This window comes from Pagrus pagrus, assembly GCF_965226575.1.
Source record: "Pagrus pagrus genome assembly, chromosome: 19".
Taxonomy (NCBI): domain Eukaryota; kingdom Metazoa; phylum Chordata; class Actinopteri; order Spariformes; family Sparidae; genus Pagrus; species Pagrus pagrus.
In genome coordinates this window covers 28,481,888-28,505,210 of record NC_140203.1, presented here as the reverse complement: position 1 = coordinate 28,505,210, position 23,323 = coordinate 28,481,888, and the positions used below count along the sequence as shown (strand labels likewise).

Here is a 23,323-nt window from a genome sequence, read left to right as displayed (position 1 = left end):
TTTTGATAACGTCAGACAATGAGAATCCCTGTGTACAAGACCACAATCGAAGAATGCTGTGTAGCAATTGTCAATATAAGTCCTATTAGGAGGGAATATATATAAGGCTGTGCAGAGATGGCATCGGTGTTGGAAGTAGTAGTAGTAATAGTAATTTATAAAAAAATAAATAAAATACAAGTCATGGACAAAAACATTCTGAAAGAAATCCTGGATTTTAAAATCCATAGCATTCTGCCCGAGGGCATTACTAAACACCAAAGATATAGCATAAAAAGAAGAGCCTCAACATATGTGCTCAAGGGTAAGTACTGAATTGATCTACCATCATTTACAATAAGTACATTTGTTCTGTTGTATAAAGACTGAGGACTTGTTCTTGTCCAGAGGATGGTCTCTACTATATCTGTAGAAGAAGACAAGACAAGACTGAGCACCTGGCCAAAGTGGTCACCTCAGCCACAGAGGCAGACATGGTGTTTAGAGAGATGCACTGCGGTCCACTGGGCTCCCACTGCGGTGTCGAAAAAACACATCATGCCATTATCAGCCGTTATTACTGGCCTGGAATGGAGGCTGACATCTGTAAGTGGGTAAGTAAGTTGGCTCACCCAAATTTGCCTTGAGTTTTTGACATTAAGGCCTACTTAACAAAACAATCGTTCAGGTTGAAGCAACAATACATTGGCTTGAATTAAGCAGTCAGTATCTTTTTGAAACCAAAGAGCCCATGAGCCACATTTATTTAAATATTTTTTGGCTTCAGGTTGCCCAGTGTCCAGACTGCCAGACCAAGCGGGCAAGTCTAAAGGAAAAGACACAGTACAAGCCAATACAAGTGAGGTTACTTGTGCAACTGCCTCTCACATGCAGCAAAATGTGCTTACCTACCAACTACTTCTTGTACAGATGTCTAATTATCCTATGCTGTTTTCAGGTTTCAGAGCCATTTGAGCTGGTGGGGATGGATCTGATGAGGCTGACTGTTACAGAGGATGGTAATCAATACATTTGTGTAATGGTTGATTATTTCACAAAGTGGGCAGAGGCCTACCCTCTGAAGAGCAAGTCTGCAGTGGAGGTGACCAAGTGTATTCTTGATTTTGTATACAAATTTGGTGCACCTCAGAGACTGCTTACAGACCAGGGCACAGAGTTAAAAAACCAGGTAAAAATATGAGAAACATTTATATCTCACTCAGGTATACAGCAAATGCTGAATCATTTTCAAAATTGAATTTAAGGTGAATCTCAGACTCTGTGAGTCCCTGGGGATTCAGAGAAGCTTCTGTGCCCCTTACCACCCGCAGACTAATGGCTTGGTGGAAAAACTAAATGGAACCATCCAGAGGTAGGGTGCATATTGTGATATTGGCAGGTAATCATACACCCATGACATGAATGGTATAGACTGAATTGGTGACATAAAATGGCTGCTGTTTTGTTGACTAATATGCACAATTGTCAGGTCCCTCAACAAGCTGGCCCATAAGCGGCCCAGCACATGGGACCAGTATTTGCAGGCAACAATGTTTGGTCTGCGCTCAAAGAAACACCTGACAACCAAGTACACACCGTACTACTTAATGTTTGGCAGGGAGGCCAGGTATCCATCAGAGGTACCACAGGAGTATGAGGTAAGTGTGTATTAGTTTTATATTTATGAAGTCAAGGGGTTGTGGTAATGACTTTGTTAAATGGCTTGGAATGTAACACCACTTTGCATTTTTATACTTTAGGTGACAACAGCTAAAGTGGAGAGTCTGGTGGTGAGGGAGGAAGTCTTTCAGGGGCTTGAATCCCAGCCTGAGATCTATGGTAATGTGAGGGCAAATGTGTCAAAAACACAACAAAAAATTGCCAAACGAAAGCAGGAACAGGGGCACAATGACAATTTTAAAGTTGGGGACATTGTCCTTAAAAAAAACATCAGGGAGCAGCAAAGGAAGGGGGGTAAAATGGCCCCAGACATGCTGGGGCCCTTTACCATCACTGGAATAAAGGATTAAAGTGTGAGTTTGGCCAGCAAAACCACCAAATTGATTTCAAACATTGACCAACTGACCAAATACACAGAGCCAGAGGAGAGAATACCAGCCAAGCTGCTCAAAGTTAGCGGCTCTCCTCTGGCTTGCCCTCCGAACACAACGCACTGGTAAATACCAGATCACAAGTGGAAAATACCATCTGTACCATAGCACATGAAGGCAGCAAAAGAAGAGGCGGAGAAAAACAGACAGTGCAGAAACACAACCCTCACACCATGACCATTTCTCAGGGGACTTCATTGACAAAAATCTCATACAGTTCACATGCTTGGAAATAATTGAGGTAAGTCTTCCTCCCCTTTTGGTTGAATTAAGATAACACTTTAAATGAGTAATGAATTAGGTCTAATTGTTAACTTCACTGGACTAGACTGTTTTTTTATTCTGTCAATAACTAATTATATAACAATACTGTTCATATATGCTGTGATCATTTCTCCTCTCCATGCTGTTCACATTCACAGTTCCAATGTGAATATGAATCCCAAAGTATTTTCTTCCTGAGCTGCTTAAGAAATTTTGTTGCAAAAAGACTCACATTCACAACAGCTTAATTATTTCTCTGTTTAAACCTCATATGAGCTTCAGCTGAGATTTAGAATGAATATTACAAAGAAAGACTGTATTGTCCCTTATCACATTTATTAGAATTCCTTCATGGCCTCTTTGGGGAGGAGAATGACTGCAGTATCACTTAAAGGGGACATATTATGCTCTTTTTCAAGGAGTTTAAATAAATTTTATAGGCCCCTAGGACATGTCTGTGAAGTTTCTTGTTGAAACTCCACCTGGACCTCCACCTGAAATCCCTCTCTATCAGTCCTACTCAGAACAGGATGTTTCAGTGTTTTCAGTGCCTGTGATGATATGTTCTCTGTCCCATGGTGATGCCAATGTGCCAATCCAATGTGGATATACTGTTTAATCACAGTATATCTAAATCCTGATCTGCCCGTTAAAGCACAGGCATCTCTATGCAGCCAGCTCACACAACAATGAGGTGGTTGTAAGTTAGTGGATCAGGAGGCAAGCCAAATTCCCAAAAATACATATAAAAGTCTTCAAAAAGTGAATTTTCCATAATATGTCCCCTTTAAGTATGGGATAATTGAAAAGATGTGCAAGTTTAGGCTAAGTGTTTTTTGTTTTTTGCCTTGTTTGCTTTTCTTCTTTTAGAGAGAGCTGCAGGACGTTGTTCACCTGTGGAATTGCCACAGAATTCGCCCCAGTAGGAATGCAGTTTCCCCAAGTGGACGACCACTACTGATGTACAGCCTTCCCCACCTGTTTGGCAACACAGACTACATCAAGGCAGTATCCCATCAGCAGATACAGGCTTGTAGAGAGGAATGCCTGCCAAGAGGTCCACATCCATGTGATGAGACTGTTTTTGACATTTGTTGCCTTGCAATGTCAGAAAACTATCTGCACCCGCCTACTTCTTCCAAGGAGGCAGTTGAACTCTACCTTTTCTTACGGGCCTACATCCACACTCAGCTTTAATAGTAAGTATAGTGCTAAAGACCTAGTATAGTGGTTCCAAAAGTTTGACCCATAATAAAAAAGCAAAGTCTATCCAGGACCCCACCCCACATTCTTGATATCCATATCCTCCTTGATCTTCTGTCGATTGACTTAATCAAATAATTGACTGATCCAGCTGCTCTGGTGAGAGGACTTATTTTATTTTATCTGAATACGTTTTAGAGGCTTGAGGAGGTAAAATACCAAAATCCGAAATAAATAAAGCAGAAATTATAAGAAAGCATTTAAAAAATCACAATATTATGTTCACAATATTTTTTTTGTGTCATATCCTGTCCTGTCATCTTGTGACCCTTTTGATTAATCCAGTGACTTCTTGTGGGGGTCCAGACTACTGACCCCCAGACCAAGAATCACTGGCCTAGTAGGCCTAGAACCACAGTATACTAACACCAGCAACAAAAAGCAAAAAATGTGTGTCAACAATTAACATGTATTAACGATAATAAAGTGTGTTACAACTACTTTGATTCTTACACTATTCATAAGATGTCTCGAATGACGCCGCTGCTTCAGTTTATTAGATTCGATTAGCTTTATTAATCCCCAGGGGGAAACTGATTTACCACCAAGTCACAAAACAAACAGTCAACAAACATTACAAACACAACAAGTTTATGATTGAATTGTTGGTTTTATTGTGTGTTCTTTTGTGAATAATCAACTTACTATAATCTTTGTCATAATTCTAGTCCTGGTTAAAACCAACAATACATTCAGATTTTTATGGTTCTCATTTAAAGAGTAACAATGCCATGTCCTTTTCTGTGTTTCAGGCTGTTCCCAGACATAGAGACCTGAACAGATAACCGACTTTGAAATTGTCTGTCAGTTGTTATTTTTGTCTTTTAATGTCTGTCTAATTAATGTTTTGTAATCAACATGGCAGTGGCAATTGCAAATGTACCTGTATTACATCTGAATGTCATTTTATTATGAAGATTATTGAAAGTCGTGAGGTATGTGTTTAAAGCCTTGATTATGCAGATAATGTATAATGTATATAAACTGTGGGCTTTGTCAAAAAACTAAATAATTTTGGCCCTATTATTACTTTGATTCAACCCTTTACCTGACTTATAAAGGGAACAACTGGTAGCAACAGTGCCCAAATCTTTTGGATATAATGTTGAAATTCAAAGACTCTGGAATTCATCTTCAGGATTATCGGTCACTTAAAAATGCTGAAAAATTACATTAGACAGCAAATGATGAGTGAACACTTATATCACTAATGTGACATTTTGTTGAATGCAATTAAGTTTCTAAAAAATAAAAACTTTTTTGTAGTTTGTGTTGTACTAACTGAATACATATTGATAACTGGCACCTAACACAAAAGAAAATTCGCACAAGATGAAGTAAAGAACACATTTAATTAGTGGCACTTAAGTCAATCTACATTAAAAAAGTATAAAGTCAGGACATTGTAACTCATTTTACAACAACCACTAACCGGGCTTGCCTTTACTATGAACATAGTAATTTAACATTGAATTTATCAAAAAGTTTATTGGGGCAGCCTACCAACATAATATTGGCCCCACGCAGAACAACCCTTTTAATTATTTGTATAAAACATTTATCTTGCTTATAATTTGAATAGAACTCATAATAACTCTGAGTAGAATTAAAACAGAACGCACTGCTGGTACTTTCAAGTTTTCAAGTTATGTGGTGTGGGGAGCCAGCCACATGCCTTTGAAACCATCACTTTAAAAAAAAAAATCACCTCTGGTTCAACTGAACATTAACATATCAATGTCTGAGGGGCTTATAAGAGCACAAGCAGACAGCTATGAATTAACATGACATAATTGCTCTTTTCTAATGTATAAAACTTTCACACTGAATGATTTTGTCAAACACATGACCATAACTGACAACTGGCCTCTGGATTTACTATAACATTACCAGATATAACATTGCCAGCAAACTCAGCAGCCTTTGAGCCACACACTATGTTTACATTGCTCAGATATGAATTTGCTGATATGTGATATAACCACAAGTTTGTTTTTAACTTACAGTATTTTTTTCTGTGTCAGGCACATTACTTACTGCAAAAAAAAAAAAAGATTCTCTTGAGGTTACCTCATGGCTTCTTATGCACAGTTAAATAGCTATGAACTGTACAACTTCTAGAAGAGACTGGTATAAAAAAGTGCAATTTGACTCAGCATTTTGGGACTTAATTTCTGACACAAAACATTTCTTCAAATCTTCTTCTGCCTGAGGTTTAAAATATTGAAAAGTGCAGTTCTGTTACATTCAGAATGTCAATATGGACCCTGCCTGGTGTGTACACCAATTACATGTGATTTCTCACTACACAATATCCATAGTGTAATAGTTACTCATCAGTACATTCTCCATCTCCACACGTAACTCTGGGTAGGAGTTATATGTACAGGGTAACTCCAACACTGATCCACAGGTGTGTGCAACTGGTCGACGTTGCAGTCCCTCAAAAGCTGTAAATATGACTTCTATTTTTGTGACACAGATGATATCAGAGCCTGTTACAAATCTCAGCAACCTTCTGAGACCTACTTCATCCAGTCCTCGTACGTACTGCTGTACAAATCCAAGGGCTTGTCTCTCAGCTGGAGTCTCTGGACTTGCTTCAATTAGCTTCAGGACTTTCCTGCAAGTTGTTTTTTTCTCTGTATACATGATCTGTATTTTTGCTGTTGTGGTTATGGTGGTCTTCAGGGGTTGTGCTGCAACTGCTGACATGTTATCAAGAGCATACTTTGGCTGCTGTATTATTTGTTTGTGTGCTACTTGAAGGAGGACTGCTTTTAGGTTGGCTTGTGATGGAACAGCTTTCACTCCCAGGCGATCGAACAGATCTAATAACTCATCCTGGCCATCACTATCAAGGTCTCCCTCTAAGGCAGCGGTTATGAGCTCTCTCTCAAACTGACTCAGGTACAGCATCAAAGATTCAAACAGTGAATCAGTAGACACAGCATGCTCTCCAAACATCAGTGCTGTGGTAAATGCTGGGGCAAGGCGCAACGGAAAGTATCCCTGATCCAGAAATCCCTTGGCCAATATTCTTCCCACAGCTTTCCATTCTTCCTCCTGCCATTTTGGTGACAGGGATGGCACCCTCATTTCCGCCCCCTCTGCTGCAGAATCCAAAAACTCTGTCCAAAAAGCAGCATAGGCATCTCTGGACACACCATCTGCATCCGCACCCCTTTCATTAATAAAAGCAAACTTTAAAGGGTACTTCAAAATCGACTCGTCTTTGAACTGACAAATCATTTCCTCTAAGAGATTTACTCTGTGAAGTTTAAGACTCACATAATGTTGGTCAAAGCCTGCATCAAAACTTGAGTAGTCGTCAGTATGTTGATCATGGTCCCCTGACAGGGGTGGATGTGGAGGGGGCACCGTTGATGACTTCCTCGACTGGAGTGAAAACTGGGACAGCATCATCCAGCTGAATCTCTGAGGGTGGGTCATTATGTGCATTACCTGAATGGACAGCATAGTCAACACAATCTCCTAAGACAGGAGTGGATGTGGACAGGACAACACTGAAGACTTCATTTGTTGGTGTGAAGACTGGAACAGCGGCATTCAGTTGGACCTCTGAGAGTTGGTCACAGTGTGCACTTGAATGGACAGCATGGTCAATATCATCTGCTAAGACAGGAGAGCTTGTAGTAAAGGCAACACTGATAATATCCTCAGTAGAAAAGAAAAGTGGAAGAGTGTCATCCAACTGGCTTGCAGAGGATACACCTACAAGGCCACCAATGATCACCTCTGAATTATCAGACTCAGGTGAGATCAACAACATTTGAGTCTTCAACTGTTACAGATTGTTCTCTTTGTGGTTCATTCAGTCTGGCTGGCTTTTCTTGGTGCTCATCAGAATTGGTCTGTCTCTGCTGCCCTTCTATAGTGACACCACACTTGTCCCTTTTCCTGTCCACTTCTGTGTCAGATGAGTCTACGAAGCATGTTGTGTTTAGGTAGAACCGTAAAATCCCAAATTTTGACACTGTGTACAACTCACCAACAGTACTGCTCTCATCGAGGTGTGATTCCTTAAAGTCATAAATATCGTGTAGGAAGTCTTCCCATTTTCCTTTTTTCGATTCACCACCTGGAAAAAACAGTTCTTTGGCATGTGACAAAATGTCTGTTTTGGTTGAATTCTTGGATACCTCAAGTACCCTGGTGCCACCACCAGAACGCTTCCTCATTTGTTTTCCCTCATGGATCCACCCTAACTCAATTTTTCTTGAACTCTTAACAGCATTTTTAGAACGATCACGGCTTGGTTTTTTTGCACTCTTTGCAGGCCAGGGTTCCTGTTCAGACTCCTCATCCTGACTTGCTGTTGCTGTCCTTAGTTTCTTTCGAAGTTTTTCAAGAAGGGACATCCTTGAACTATTGTCTTTTTGTTTTTCTTTGTCCAGACAGTATCGCCTCAGAGCAATCCTGTCTCCATAAACTGGTATATAGCGAGCAAGGTAGGCATCTTCTATTTCTCTCATAAGCGATGAGTCAATCTGGGAAGAAACATTAAAAAATATAAGCTAACTTTAAATGAACTGCCAGTTAATTTGTACCTGAGTATCAGTATACTGTTATATACTAGGGCTGAACAATTCATTGAAATTTAATTGAAATCGCAATATGAACCTCTGCAACTCTCTTAGCATCTTAGATTAAACATTGTGATTCTGCAGTGATGTCCTGGCCAACCTCCTCTTCTCCTCCCCTCTCCTCCTACACCTCCTCCTCTCCCCCTACACCTCCTCCTCTGCTTCTTAACCTCCTCTCCTCCTCCCCCTTTCCATCTTAACTTCCTCCTACACCTCCTCCTCTGCCTCTTAACCTCACCCCTCCTCCTCTGCTTCTCTCCTCCTCCTGTCTTTCTCTACCTCTTCCTCTCCTCCTCCTCTCCTGTTCCAGGACAGAGATGGCTGCCTGATGGCCTTTGGTACAGATCCCTGTAAACTCGCATCAGAACCATACATATATACTTCAATAATACATATTGCAATTTAAATTGGAATGATATAGTGTAAAAATGATCTTCCCCTCTAATTTTACAAATCATATTACATTTGGAATATCAGTCAAAATAATTGCAATTAGATATATTTTTGTTTAAATTGTGCAGCCCTATTATATACCAAATAACTGCAATCATGACTTTTCCACACTTTTTTTCAACATTGTCATTTCACAACTTTTACCAGCAATAAATATTTAGCCACAGTAAGACACAACTAAGTTGTAAAACTACACAGTTCTGGATTATTAAGTTCTTCATTGTGTCAATACTTGTAGGCTATAGAAGCCTTTGTAATCATACAGGAGAATTTCGGATCTTCAGTAAATCCATTTTTTTCTAAAACTCCAAATCTTCTCTCTCCATATTCAACAACTTCACCTCTTCTTAAAGGCTACAAAGAGTAATACACAGACTTTTAGTCCACAGACTTTGTCAGCTCATAATTCAAATTTGTCCTAAGAACTTTTTAATGGCTAATAACGTTAATAACGCTAATATCTGGGTTCTTGCCATGAAAAGTGGAATTAACCTTACCTTGTCTTGTTGCATTCGGTCAATGTTTTCCTCGGCAACACCTCGCTTTCGAAGAAAATCCCATAAACCATTGTCATGCGACGTTTGCTCTGCCATTTCCTCGGTTTCCTGGAAATACATATGTTTTGTTGCTTCATCAACAATCGTCAGTCTCCTTGTTAGCTACGCTACCTGTATAGCTAGCTTAAAAACAATAACAACAACTCAATCATGCATGTCAGCCATGTCAGCTTTTCTGTTGCCACGGTAACGACGTCACATGGCAAAACGTAACAAAGCCACAGTCGTAAATAAACCAAGTTTTTTATTTACTCATAGACATATCTATGAATTTACCTCTTCGTGGATGTGCAGTTAGTTGTTCTGAGTGAAGCAGTGGCCAATGTGGCAACTTTCCTAATCTCATAATTACGAGATCCTGATCTCGTAATTACGAGATAAGGTGTCTAATTTTTTTTAATCCAGTGAATGCAATGCGCTTCCGTAGTAAGTAAACACTATTTTAACTAAGTTAGTATCGTGATGTTTGCTACTTCCTGTAAACAAACAGCCTCTTCATCTGTTATGCCTCTAGCACAAACGATCTTTGATGCGTCGTCATCTTTTCGTCCAGCGCGTCCTGATGATGTAAGCAACGTGAGACAGGGTACCCTGGGCTCAAGAGGTGGTAGTCGGCAGAAGACACACAGAGATGGCTGCGCTCATGGAGCGTTGCAGCGGGGGTGACGGAGGGTTTGCTGGATGTCCGCCGACTGTGAAGACTTGGTGGCTGCTCGTGGTGGTCCTCTTCTCCGTCGCCTCCCTGCCGACGGTCACCGCGCTGGTGGAGGGCCTGTACTGCGGCACCGAGGTCTGCTACGATGTGCTCGGTGTCACCCGGGAGTCCACCAAGGCAGAGATCGCTCGGGCTTACAGGCAGCTAGCCCGCCGGTACCACCCGGACCGGTTCAGGACCGAAGAGCCCGGCTTGGAGGGAGAGACCCAAGAGTCCGCTCAGAAGAAGTTCCTGCTCATTGCGACAGCTTACGAGACGTTAAAGGTTGGTCCAAGTGTCTGTCAAAGACACATTCAGATACTGATTCCAGCTGACTATTATGTCTGTCTTGACCTCTTAAGAAGATGTTGATGTTCCTTATGCGGAGCCTGTCCTATAATATTCTTATAGCTCCTCTAATATTCATGAAATGTTGCCTTATGAGACCAGTATAGGGACCTACAGGCATTAACAGTGTGTCCACATCCTGTAATACTAGCTACCTTATGGTCTCATATGTATCCGTATTACAAATAATGTCACTTTTCTTACATGCTGCAATACGTTTTGTTTTGTCTTCTTCTTAAATCTTTATTTTCTTGATAATATTAATGTGGGACACACCTTATGGTATCGATAATATCACTGTACGTGTATTTCTTTTTCATATATTTTAGCATTATTACAATTTTCTGTCACAGTGGCTGTTTACTTGCTATGCTATGGTTTACCATAGTCATAGTTACATATTTTTAAAATCTCTTTTAGTCCTTTACTTGTCTGATGACACTTGAGCTTTATTGTAAAAAATGTTTTTAACATGTCAGATCGTTGTTTCCTTTAAAGACAGACTGCACTATTGAAACAGAATCTTATTGGTATCAACAATATTGCAAAACTGCTTTATAGTGGCTCAGAAAAGGCACCAATTTTAAAACAAACAAAAATGCTAAGAAAATAGTACTCTCACATTTTTCAACATCAGAAAATAACATATTTGTGTTTAGGGAGTTTTGACTTGAAGCAGGCAAAAACAAATACTATAAGATAAAGGTATACCCAAAACATTTTGAATGTGTGTCTGACATGTTTTTTGAAGAAAAAAGTACAATTACTAAATTGAAATCCTTCAAATGACTCGGGTGCCTTTTCTCTCTTTAAAAATTCCAGAATTTATTAAAGTGGCAAGTGAAAAATTTCCCCAGTGGACACAATGTGTCTCCTACTTAACTGTAAAGTCCATTCAATGTTTATTTGCACTGGAGGCTTCAAGTTTTCACACCACACTTGTATACGTTATGTTAGACCAGGTTTGGCTTCCAAACTATTTGTGACATTTGTCACATATCATGCTCGTAGGCTTGCTTCTTAAAATTAGATTTTCAGTGAGCACAGAGAAAATGTAAACTTTGAGCAATGAGTGTGACAACAGCCTTCTAGTGTCAAACTCTGAACATATGTGATTCTCCAAAGTGAGGCTCAAACATTCAGCTGGAGGAACAAGAGGAGAAACACAGTTTGGACTGGAGGGGAACATTAAGATGTTCAGCTTTTTTCCCAAAATTTTATTATGGGGAAAAAAACTTGAGATTATGAGATCAATATTTTGATTGCAGTGAGATGATATATATTTTCTACTGTATTTTTATTATCATTAACTGCAGTTGATAGACGTCCAACAAAGGCAACACATTTTCACTAAGTACACTCAAGTATGAAAACTCAACTCTTTCACAACATTAGTACAATTGCAACTACATTTTAATCCATTTTTTTTTGTGGCTATAATTAGGCTGGTTTGGTTTCTATTTCTCAATTGTGGCATATATAGTCCCGCAGTAAGCTCCTTTTCTGACACAACAGACATGAAACATGACATTTACTCTGAGATCCTCTGAGATAAGGTGAGGCCAACGAGGTTAGAGAAAAATGTGGTTACACTCTAAGGCAGAAGTTCCCTGAATAACTTTAATATTCATCAGTATAATCACATTACAGATGTAGAGGAAGGTGTTCGAATGGCAGTTTGGGTTAGTGTCTGTGTCCAATGAGAGAGTGCCACATAAAGACATGTGACTTTACAAGAAGTTAGTCTATAAAATATTTGCACCCAAAAACGGACAAAAGAGCAAACGTGTAACTGAGAGATATGCAAATAGCCTGCAGGTATGACTGACGCATTATCCCAACTGAAACACTGGGGCTTGAAATATAGACACTTGTGGTTTGTTAGCAACATAAGCAACATTTTGAAATATAAAAACTTTTTTGGTTTTTGGATTTTTTTGTTTTTCATGTTGAAACCAGGTTTGGTTGAACTCCTCCTGCAGTTCTTCATAACAGAAACCTTCAAGTAAGAGCAGAAATAATGTGTCATTGTCTGTGTGCAGGATGAGGACACTCGACGGGACTATGACTACATGCTGGACCATCCTGAGGAGTACTATCAGCACTATTATGCCTACTACCGCCGACAGCTCACCCCCAAAGTGGACGTCAGGATTGTCATCCTGGTCACCATCTGTGCCATCTCCATCTTCCAGGTACGACTGGATACAGATTCTAAAAATATCGCTCTCCATATTTCCAGCCAGTCTTTCAGGACCACAGATGAAATGTGTGGGAACTGTTTTAAAGGGGACATATTATGCAAAACTGACTTTTTCCTTGCTTTAGTATGTATATTTGCGTATCCGGAGTGCCTCCCCACCCCCTAAGCATGAGTTTTGACAACCATGTCAATATTTTGTACCTGGCAGAGTCAGGAATTGAGTCTCTAAACGAGCCGTTTGGATTTCACCCGGATTGTTACGTAACAGTCTGGGTGATTTGCATACTCTTTGCGTATCTCCTCCCACATTACGCCAGCTACCTGAACGAGGATCCGCCATTTTTTTTCCCTCGCTTACTTGTACGTGACAGCCTGACCGCTACCATGTACGACCCGAAAGCCAAGCACTGCTGCTCTGTCGTCGGATGCACGGATCCTCATGTTTCGCTACATCGCCTCCCTACCAAAGAGGATATCAGAGCAAAGTGGCTACTTTTTATTTATCAGGGTCCCAGCTTCAGTGAGCAGAAGCGTTATGGTCTGTGCCAGTCACTTCACGCTGGACTGTTTCAGCAACCAGGGTCAGTACAACGCTGGACTGGCAACGAGATTGTCCCTTAAAAGATGGATCCATACCCACTGTCAATGATGGAACTGTAAGTATTTAAAAAACAGTATAGTTTGTGTTACTTTGGCCGTTTAGCACATGAGCTAACGCTAACCGTGGGTGTAAATATGAGGCTGAACTAACATTACGTGTGAAGTTGTCAACGTTGGGCTTACTGGCCGTAGGATTCACGATAATGTTAATGATACGAAACGTTAATGTGTCATATCAGCACTCTTTTAAAACATGAAGGTGAATTGAGAAAATGAATTGGGATATTGAGATTTTATCGCTTCTAACCGGCCGGGGAACCACTGCTCGGCCGTGGACATGGGGAGGAGACGGGGTGAAATGTCTCAGTTGTTCGCGGACAGTGAGCTGCTGCTCCGCGGTGAACAAACAGAGGAGACGGGGTGACATCGTCTCAGTTGTGTGTGTCAGTTGTTCGCGGACGTTTAGCTGCTGTTCCGCGGTGAACACGCAGAGGAAACGGTATGAACTGGTCTGTTATTCACAGCCAGTGAGCTACGTTAATTCATAAGCATGTTGTGCTAAAGGACAGTGTGTAAGCAAACTTCTAGAAGCGTGTCTTGTCTGAATGCACTGCTGACTGTGTGACAGGCAGCACGAGGAGCTGCTGTAGTTGGGCAGATGTCATGGCTCTGGGAGACTGTCCTCTGACCGTTTTTCTGTGTGTTGGTATACATGTAATACGTGTGTAGCGTTAGCCGTAGCGTTAGCTGTAGGCTACAGCTAACGGTACAGCTGATGCTTCAGCCTGTAGCGTTAGCTGCTGGCATGAGACCTGAGAGTATCAAAACGTTATCTGCAGTAAAGCAATCACTACTTTGTTTTGGAGCTGGAGACAGGGGCTACATGCTACATGTCTGCTGTGCTACTATCAGTTATTTGCAGGCACGGACACTGAAAAGCTGTGTATTGCTCGTTGTTTTGTTTTTTTCTCAACTTTATTGAAAGTTGCTGTGTATCGCTCGTTGCCATGGTCCCGCGATGCCGTCCTCACGTCTTCCGGTCGGCAGGAAGAAGTGGGCGGCGCACGCAGTAGCTCATTAGCGTAATGAAAAAAAGTCACTGAATCCGGCCGCTTAGAGCAGGGCTGTGAAACTGGTGTGTAAACAACCCTGCTGTGCTCAATCCTTCGGTTTTTTCGACCAAAGCATCTTACTATCATTCCATTTAGACATCAAGGACCCATGTCAACAAGCAGAAATGAGCATAATATGTCACCTTTAAGTCAGAAACTTACTCTGACTCCTGACTTGGCCCTTAAATGAGTGATTTGATGATCCTGTATAGGTTTTTTTTTTTCTTCAAAGCCATCAAAGCCAAAAACTAACAATGATGATATCCTACTAGCAAGTACTCGCCTCTGTGCCATGTGTCATAAACTATTAAAAACACACCAATGAACCACACTGTTGCACTGGGTGACATGTTTCATTACCATGTACACAGACATGGTAGATGAAAAGTAGAAGGAAGATGACTATATCAAAATGTAGATAAATCCACCTCTGACAAATAGTCTACAACAAACTATTTTCTCCTGTTTGAGTAAGAAAAACCACAGTGAACAGCTTGTTTTAGGAAATTACTGAGGCTTTTTTAAAAAAAGAAAAGAAAAGGAAAAAAATAAATTAAACTGCAATTTGTGAGCTGTTTTTAAAAAAATTACATCTTCAGGAGGAACCAACGGGCCGAGAGGCACAGAGTTAAGAAGTCAGAAAGAACACATTGTTGGTTTTGGTCTTTTATGGGATTTCAACTATTCAAGTTCAAGCTAATCAAGTTCTTTATTTGTCATATGCACAGTGGTTACAGTGAAGCAGTTGTTGGCAATTAAATTTGTTTTCAGGCTCCCTCCAACAATGTTAACACAGAATGTATACTAAAGAAAATTACACAAGTACAATAAGAAAAAGAGGATCTACTCTAAATGTAAATGCCCTGGCACAGGCCAGGCCCAGGTTGACAGTTCTGCAATGCTGAACTTACTCAGACAGCTGGTACCACATCAAACTTTTATCACCACTTTGAAAGAAAACATAAAGAAAAGTGAGCTTAGTGTGACACTATCAAAGCTATCTAGCTGACATTAGCTGTCTACCTCTGTACCAAGTCCTCAAGAATTGAACAGATTTTGTTAATATTAGCTATACATATTAGCTTGTATGTATATGTATATAAATATATATACACACACATACATATACATACATAAACCTACACACACACACACACACATACACACATACATACATACATACATTGCATTGATTTGAGCTAGTTAGTGTTTGTAATTGTTTGCTTGTAAAAAAACAAAGTAAATCCCACTCATATACATCGACTCTGTAAATGCCTAGCATTTGACATTTTTCATGGTACACATACACAGAGATGGAAATAAAAGGTGAATAACAAGCAATCATTAATTTGTTTTCTGTAGGTGATAATATGGGAGTGTGGATCTTTAAGATTAATTTGAGGAGTGCGTCGTAAGTGTGTCTTGCAGTGTGGGACTCGCATTGGAATGGTCCTAGTCTCAGTCTTGGTCTTGACTTGGTCTGGATACACTCAGGTCTTAGTCATGACTTGGTCTCAGTTTAGTTGGTCTAGACTTCAACACTACTTTGGACTGTAAAATTTGTAGAAAAATAACTTAAAGGTCCAGTGTGTAGGGTTTAGGGTATGTATTGACAGAATTAGAATATGATATTAATGATTATGCTTTTTATTCGTGTACACAGAACAGCTACAACATTAACATATCATTGTAAGGAGATGATCACTGTTGTTCACATAATGGTGTGGCTAATCGGTGTATATTCACCTGAAACTAAAAATCAAAGAATTGTTTTCGTTACCTTAGAATGAGCCCTTTATATCAAGAGGGCGCAGGTCCTCTTCCACAGTCTCTCATGTTGCACTGTCATGTTTCTACAGTATCCCAGAATGGACAAACCAAACACTGGCTCTAGAGAGCAAGAACACAGGCTTTTTAAAAAAATGTTTTAACTTTTTTTGTGTTTGTTGGAGCCACCATATCAATCTGCAACTTCACTTCTAGATGCCACTAAATCCTACACACTGGACCTTTTTCAGATTATATCATCATTACGGCTGAACAACAGGAAAAGCAGGCAGATAAAAGCCCATTAACACGTAAATCAAATCAATTTTTTAAAATGTTATTTATATAGCCCAAAATCACAATCGTATTGCCTCAATGGTCTTAAAACGTCCACATACACATTCATATCTCTCATCCAGTACTACAGCTGGCACAGCAGCTACAACGAGGCCATCAACTACCTGGTGACGGTGCCCAAGTACCGAATCCAGGCCACAGAGATCGCCAAGCAGCAGGGCCTCCTCAATCGCACCAAAGAGAAGGGTAAGAACCGCCGTTCCAAAGAGGAGATCCGGGAGCAGGAGGAGGAGGTAATCCGTGACATCATCAAAAACAAGATCGACATCAAGGGAGGCTACCAGAAGCCCAACCTGTCAGACATCCTGCTGTGTCAAATCGTGCTCTTCCCCTACTACCTGACCAACTACGTGGCCTGGTACGTCTCCTGGGTTTACCGTTTCACCATCTGTAGAGAGCAGTACGGAGACGAGGAGAAGCTCTACGTCATCAGGTCAGTTCTTGTGGAAGGTTGAAAGTAGACAAAGTGTTATATTGTACTCCATGGATGAATGAGATGAATCTAGACACCTTTATGTATTTCTTACATCAGCATCCTCTCAGTGCCAGGTTACCTCTCAGCAGACTCTGTTCTTTAATTCTCAGGAGGTACATGAAGATGTCTCAGTCTCAGTTTGATAGTCTGGATGAAAACACCAGACATTCCTTTTTGGAGAGACAGCTCTGGATCAAAGAAAACTACGAGGTTTGTCATTTTAAATGCTCTCCCTGTTTTAGTCTTTCCATCTTCTCTCCTTCTATGGCTTCATCTGTACATTGGACCTCTTCCTTTATTTCCTTTCTCCTCTCTACTTTGGACTGGACTGGACTGGAGTCTCTGTCTGTATGTACGTACTGTATGTCTGTGCTACCATTTTCTTGAGAGCCATTCATCCGATCTACATAATATAAGTGAATGCTTATGCTTAATCTTAATTTACTCCAATACTAATTATTGGTGGCCACTCACAACCAAAATAAATACTAAGGGGGGACCACTCTTTAACAAAATCCTCTAGGTTTGGCTTGATGTACATCCTCCTAAAATACCTTGTTTTAATGTGTGCTGGTTTTGTGACTAATTAATTGCAATAGAGGAGCTGCATTTCTTGCTTTTTATCAGCAATGCCTTTTTTTGGTGCAGTTGATGATACATTTAGTAGAGTCTTGTAGGTCTTGTACCATTTTGTTTTGCGTAACTCAAACTTTTCCAGCATCAGCAATGTACCGGTAATTTGGTTGTCATCGATACTTCATTGGATTTCGAATTCCATCTTCACAATGTTTTTTATGAACCTTTATTTTTTCCGTCCTATAATATGCCGTGGAAAACCTAGATTGGCTGTCAGCAGTAAAAAGCATCCAGCCTCAGTTGCTGTGCCATAAACGTTGAATTTGCATAAACGACCCTAGTGTATGTCTTTCAGGTGTACAGAAAGGAGCAGGAGGAGGAAATGAAGGTAAAAATGGCGACTGACCCGAGGATGAAGAGGTACCGCCGCTGGATGAGGAACGAGGGCCCAGGCAGGCTGACATTCATCGATGACTGACCGCCACAAGCTGCGTCTGTAACATACACACCTGCCTCAGTGCCAACATATACGGACAACACACACCATGCTGTGTGGAGAAATGCCTGTACAGAAAGATTAACTATGCTTGTTTATATAGTGAGAGATATTTTCATAGCGATCAAGGCCCTTAAAGGGGACGAATAAATGGAATAAACTCTGAGCTGGGGCTGCAGATTTTTGAGCAGTTTTTTACATCTTTTTTTTCTGTGTAATTCCATTCTTTCCTGCTGGTAAAAACAGATGGATGAAGTTTTGGTGCTTGAGTTTTTGTGAAATTATTTTCTGTTGGATATGTGACATCATCCAAGTGCGAGGGGACAAACACCACCTAGTCACCAGAAGGCTACAAGTTTGACCCCAACAACAGCCAACAGTACTGTCAAAGTGTCCTTGGGTGAGGCTTCAGACCCCCACCTGCACACTCCTGTGTGCTGCTTCAGAGTGTCAGCTAAAAGTGCATTAGAATTTATTGCTTTTATTATGAATAAACCAAGGCCAGGGAGTATTTTTAAGAGCAGTGACATTTAGTTAAATCCCCACTTTCTTCCCCTGAGTCAGATGCAGGACATGTTAAGCCTAGGTTAGCACAAGGACTGGAAGCAGGGTGTAAGCCTAGCTCCATCGTAAGTAAGAATAAACACCTTCCAACAAGTCCAAAGCTGTTGATCATGTTGATCACATGTTGATCTTCCTTGCTAAAAGAAGAGGGAAGTGATGAAGAGATGGAACTGATATCCATCTTCTCATCTGACTGGGGAATACAACAAACAGTGGGTTCCTTTGTTGACCAGAAGGATGATCTGATGATTTGATCTGTGTTGTTTCTATCAGAAAAAAAGCAGAAGCAAAAAGAGACAAACACATCATTCAAATGTTTGTGTCTTATTGTGTAAATGGAAGCCAAAGTCATAGCTGCAATTATCTGTAAATTGTGCAATGGCAGATGTCTTTCACACAGTGAATTTGTTGTCATGGTTTCCACTTTGTGTCTTCAGAAGTTTAGGTGAATACTTACCGTTTACTGCATTTTAAATTACTTGGTTGTACTTCATTTTATTTATTGATTCACATTTCACTGGTCTCTTTGTTGTCATTTTGGTGTTGAGGCGGCAATAAACTCATACTGTGACTACACAGTCATTAAGTCTTTGTTACGAACATAACCAAATAGGTTTTTTTGATCAATTTAAAAATGCATTTTGGAATACATTTGTGTCAGCTAGTTTGCCAAACCCAACCTCAAAACAGCAATTCTGCAATCATACCCCAGCAACCATATAGGCATGACAGGCCTATTAGGCTTTTGATTTGGACATGCAGCTATGCCAGCTTTTAGCAATATATCATCTATGTAGCCATTAAGTGGTTATTAAAGACCCTTTCCCAAGTTTCTTATTTAGATCAATATAAGGACAGTGCGACATAGCATCTCGACCAACTCGTGGAGCTAATGTTAGCCAAATTAGCTAGCTAGGTAAAGCTATTGAATTATGCTTGTGACAGTTGTCATTTCAAAGTCGATTGCTGGTTAAAAATGAGAAGCTGCCTAATGGTGATGCTATATTTGTGGTAAATTCGGATGAAAAGTTATCTAGATGGAAATAGAGAGGGGTGAGACAGCTTGTATCATATGGGATAATGGACACTTTCAGTCTCTTAGAAGGCTATCATATTTTTGCACTTTATTGTACAAAGACAAAGTGAATGAAATAGCTGTGTGACGAAAGAAAAGAACTTGATGGACTTCATATGCAGATAAATGATTAACCAAAATGACTCACACAGAAGAGGACCTCTTGGGCCAGATATCTGTCGCTTGTATATCGTCTGGCTATAACGGAAGCCCCATAACACTGGCCATTGCACATGTCCACCTAGCATTGAATGGAAGAGTGCACCCAGCTGCCAATACAGTGGTGGTGTCTGACAATCAACCCACTCTGGAGGGAAGTATGCACAAGTACCTAATACACACATCAGCAGAGGAATTAAATGAAACAGAGATGGTAGGTAAAGAAAGAAAAAGAATGAGTGGGACTTTAATTTTAAACATGGAAGTCATTATTTCAGAGACTATCAAATGAGCGAAGAGCAGCCAGCCACAGTACCACAGAAGATGTTTCAATTGATGAGCTGCCACAGTCAAAGTTGATTGCACGCACTTGTGGAGTTCAATTGAACCAGGATGTTTTGTGATTTTATGTTCTAGTAAAAGACACCCTCGGAGTGCATGTTGATGGCTGTGTCCGCCAGCTGCCTCAGGATCATCTGAGATAGTAAGTGGGACTAACAGAAGGGACTGTAAAAAGTACTTTCTCCTGGTTCTTTACAAGGTGGAATAGTCTCTTAAACAACATAACGATGATGATGAAAAGTATGGCAATAATAAACCAATAAATGTGCACCCTGTTATTTTTATTTAGTGTATCATGGGACTTCCCCCAGCAGTCTAAGCTTGATGAAAAAGTAAAGTTTTAAGCCCACTCTTCGAACTAGAGAGGGTGTCTGCCTCCCAGGCTGAGACTGGAAGATGGTTCCACAGGAGATGAGCTTGATACCTAAAGGCTCTGGCTCCAGTAGAGAAGTAAAATAAAATACTTAATGATCAGGTTTAGTTTTACCACTTGTTCACACTCCACATCCTAAGAATTACTAGGAATGTTCTTGCTAGATCTTTAAGAGTGACACAACAACTTCTATTATCATATGGTCTGATCACAGCTAAGAAGCTGATTCTAATGTGTTGGAAAGGGAAAGAGGTGCCAACACTGAAAAGATGGCTGATGGAGCTGACAGACACCCTTCATCTGGAAAGGATCAGATACTGAACAATTTGAAAAGATCTGGCGACCACTGCTTTCCTTCCTGGAAAAGGAGCGGGCCTCCTGACCTTCTGAATCGGGGGTGGGATTGGCTGAGGGGGGTGGTGAGGGTGAGGGGGGTGGTGAGGGTGAAGGGGGTCGTTCAGGGTATCATTTTGCTGGGTTTTGTATGTCTTTATTTTCCTTTTTTTTGAGGGGGTTGTGTCTTGGATATTTGAACTGTGCATTGTTCTGTACTGGACCTCTGTTTTTTGAAAATTATTAAAAAATATTTGAAACAACAGGAATGTTCTTGCTGGTCACCTGCAAAACAAATAATTACGAATTGGTCGGTACTTCCTGTGGATCAGAAAATGTTAAAATGTTTGTGACCATGTGTTTGTAAGACTTAGGCTACTGGTAGATAGTTTATGATGGCTTCCGTAATTCAGACTAAGTTGAGCCCCCCTGCACCCATCAGAGCAAGCTTGACAGTATGCTACTTCTACTCACAATAAGCCAAAACCACAAAAAAAACAACAACATTTGTTCGTTTAAACCTACTCTTATTTACAGCTTTGATTCCCAAAAAGTTGGGTCACTGTAAAATGGAATTAAAAACAGAATACAGTTATTTGCAAACAAACTATGTTTACTGATAACAGTTCCAGAAATTGGTGAACCTCGTCCCACCCTTGTTTGTGAACAAGTCTTTCAAGGATGCCTCTTTCATAAACAATCATGCCACTATCATCTGTTACTAATGAACCTGTTTACCTGTGATTTAAAGAAAAAAACTAAGCAGCAAATCAGAAATCATTGTCAAGCACAGCTTGATACCTAATTCATGGATGAAGAGCTCCTATGGCACATGTAGACAGTTTTATCTCACAGGATCAGCAGTCCTATACCCAACAATTACACAAAATGTGCATGGCTATAAGTACATTAGACAACAGTAAACTAACACAATGCAGAATTCAATACCATATAAGATATGTGTCAAGTTATCTGATTTCTTCTGCCTCCATATCTGCCCAAACTTGAAAAGAGGCCTAGATCACAACAGAGGATGCAGTGGACAACTCAGTTCCTTTTTTCGAATCTTCTCTTCTGCATTTATTTAAGTTTTTAGGGTTTAGGTTTCAGTTTTCAGTTGTCAGTTTTCAGGTTCAGGTTGATAACCTTCATCAAAAATCATAAAGAAACAGAGATACACAAGGTTGCTAAATTAGTATGGTCAATCACATTTCATGAATGATAATCACAATTTTAATTAATAATCAAGTAAATTAAATTAATGATTAACACAAATACATTCTCAAACTCAGTCTTACTTAATCATGGGCCTACGCAATCATAATAAATTATAGTTAATTGCCACACAGAATCCATTGACAAAATTGATTATAAATGTATATGCAAAAATAGACAACTTTAACTTTAAACAACGGGTTTTAACAATCTTTTCATTATCAATCGTTTACATAATCAAACATTCGATTGAGTAATCATTCATTTATTAAACTTTTAGTCCAAACAATTGACTGTGCGGCATCTCACACAGCAGCACCGCTCATTAATTATCAATGATTATAGTCTCAGCGCATTTCAACCCAAATCAGCTGTGCAGGATAAACATAAAAAGATGCGTCTTTACACATACCAACAGCATCTCTGAAGCTTCCTTTGCATTGAAGCAAGATTTCTTTTTCAAGCCGGACGATCGCGGACTTGTCTCATTCATTCATTCATTCATTCATTCATTCATTCACAGTCATTCAAAAGCTGGCAGCGTCTTTTTTTCTTCTTCACCTGGATGCGCCGGAAAGTCAGGTATATCAGCACTGCTCAGCTGCTCTTGTGCGAAATGCGCAAGACACACACTTCTGTCTGAAACAGTATGATAACTGTCAGGTTTCATACCACTGTATGCCTTGAAACAGGTATATTGCTGTGACCCTAACTGCTTTCGATGTATCCTTTTAATGATATAAATAAAGAACAATGGACTTGTATGTGAAAGTTGCCCAACAATGAACTCAAATTAATTATATCCTTGTCAAGGATATATTTCAGTATAGTTATGAAATTTAGCCTTGAATGGATTCAGGTGGGAATTAAAAAATATAACAGCACAAAGAAGAAATTCTTATGCCACAACATATTTGTGTGTGTATAGCATGTGTGTTGTGTGTGTTTGCACCTTCTTCTGCATGTTTCCCTGAGATATTATTGAATCTATAGTCTGCACAGAAGTTACATGTCAGAGCCAGAAGTCTTCGTTGTGTTTAAATGAAGATATTAGAAATTGGGTACGAGAAAAAGAGATTCAACAGAATGACGAGACATCATATGATAACAAGCTGTTATTTGTTTTTTCAACGTTGTCGAATTAAATGTTTGTCCTTGTGTAAACTAGCTACACACTTTGTGTAACACCTGTTTAATTTATATAGTAATTTGGTCATGCATGTTATTGTATTCACCTTTTGTCCATTCAATATAACTTCAATCAATCATTCAATCTTTATTTGTATAGTGCCAATTCACAACAAGTCATCTCATGACACTTTCCAAATTGAGCAGGTCTAAACCATACTCCTTGATTAATATATTTACAGAGACCCAACATTTCCCCATGAGCAAGCACT

The 23,323-nt window shown here is 39.9% G+C and overlaps 2 protein-coding genes across 5 annotated transcripts; one reads left to right on the top strand and one right to left on the bottom strand.

The window, feature by feature from the left end:
• Nucleotides 1–4,950: 4,950 nt before the first annotated feature.
• Nucleotides 4,951–9,601, bottom strand: LOC311274795 (uncharacterized protein). Of its 4 annotated transcripts, XM_084382772.1 has the most exons (4): nucleotides 9,511–9,601; nucleotides 9,175–9,282; nucleotides 8,463–8,579; nucleotides 4,951–8,128 (listed from the first exon to the last, which is right to left on the bottom strand). In XM_084382772.1, exons 2-4 carry the CDS (start codon nucleotides 9,268–9,270, stop codon nucleotides 7,391–7,393), a joined length of 951 nt encoding a protein of 316 aa, XP_084238898.1. In that variant the 5' UTR covers nucleotides 9,271–9,282; nucleotides 9,511–9,601; the 3' UTR covers nucleotides 4,951–7,390. The 4 variants fall into 4 exon arrangements, 3 of the variants coding, with proteins under 3 accessions (XP_084238898.1, XP_084238897.1, XP_084238899.1); XR_014624788.1 differs by lacking the exon at nucleotides 9,511–9,601 and having other exon boundaries at nucleotides 8,463–8,572; nucleotides 9,175–9,444; XM_084382771.1 differs by lacking the exon at nucleotides 9,511–9,601 and having other exon boundaries at nucleotides 9,175–9,439.
• Nucleotides 9,602–9,854: 253 nt separating this feature from the next.
• Nucleotides 9,855–19,002, top strand: dnajc25 (DnaJ (Hsp40) homolog, subfamily C, member 25). Its single transcript, XM_084382770.1, has 5 exons — nucleotides 9,855–10,213; nucleotides 12,319–12,471; nucleotides 16,378–16,748; nucleotides 16,901–17,000; nucleotides 17,722–19,002. The coding sequence occupies exons 1-5, from the start codon at nucleotides 9,866–9,868 to the stop codon at nucleotides 17,842–17,844; spliced, it is 1,095 nt and encodes a 364-aa protein (XP_084238896.1). The 5' UTR covers nucleotides 9,855–9,865; the 3' UTR covers nucleotides 17,845–19,002.
• Nucleotides 19,003–23,323: the final 4,321 nt, after the last annotated feature.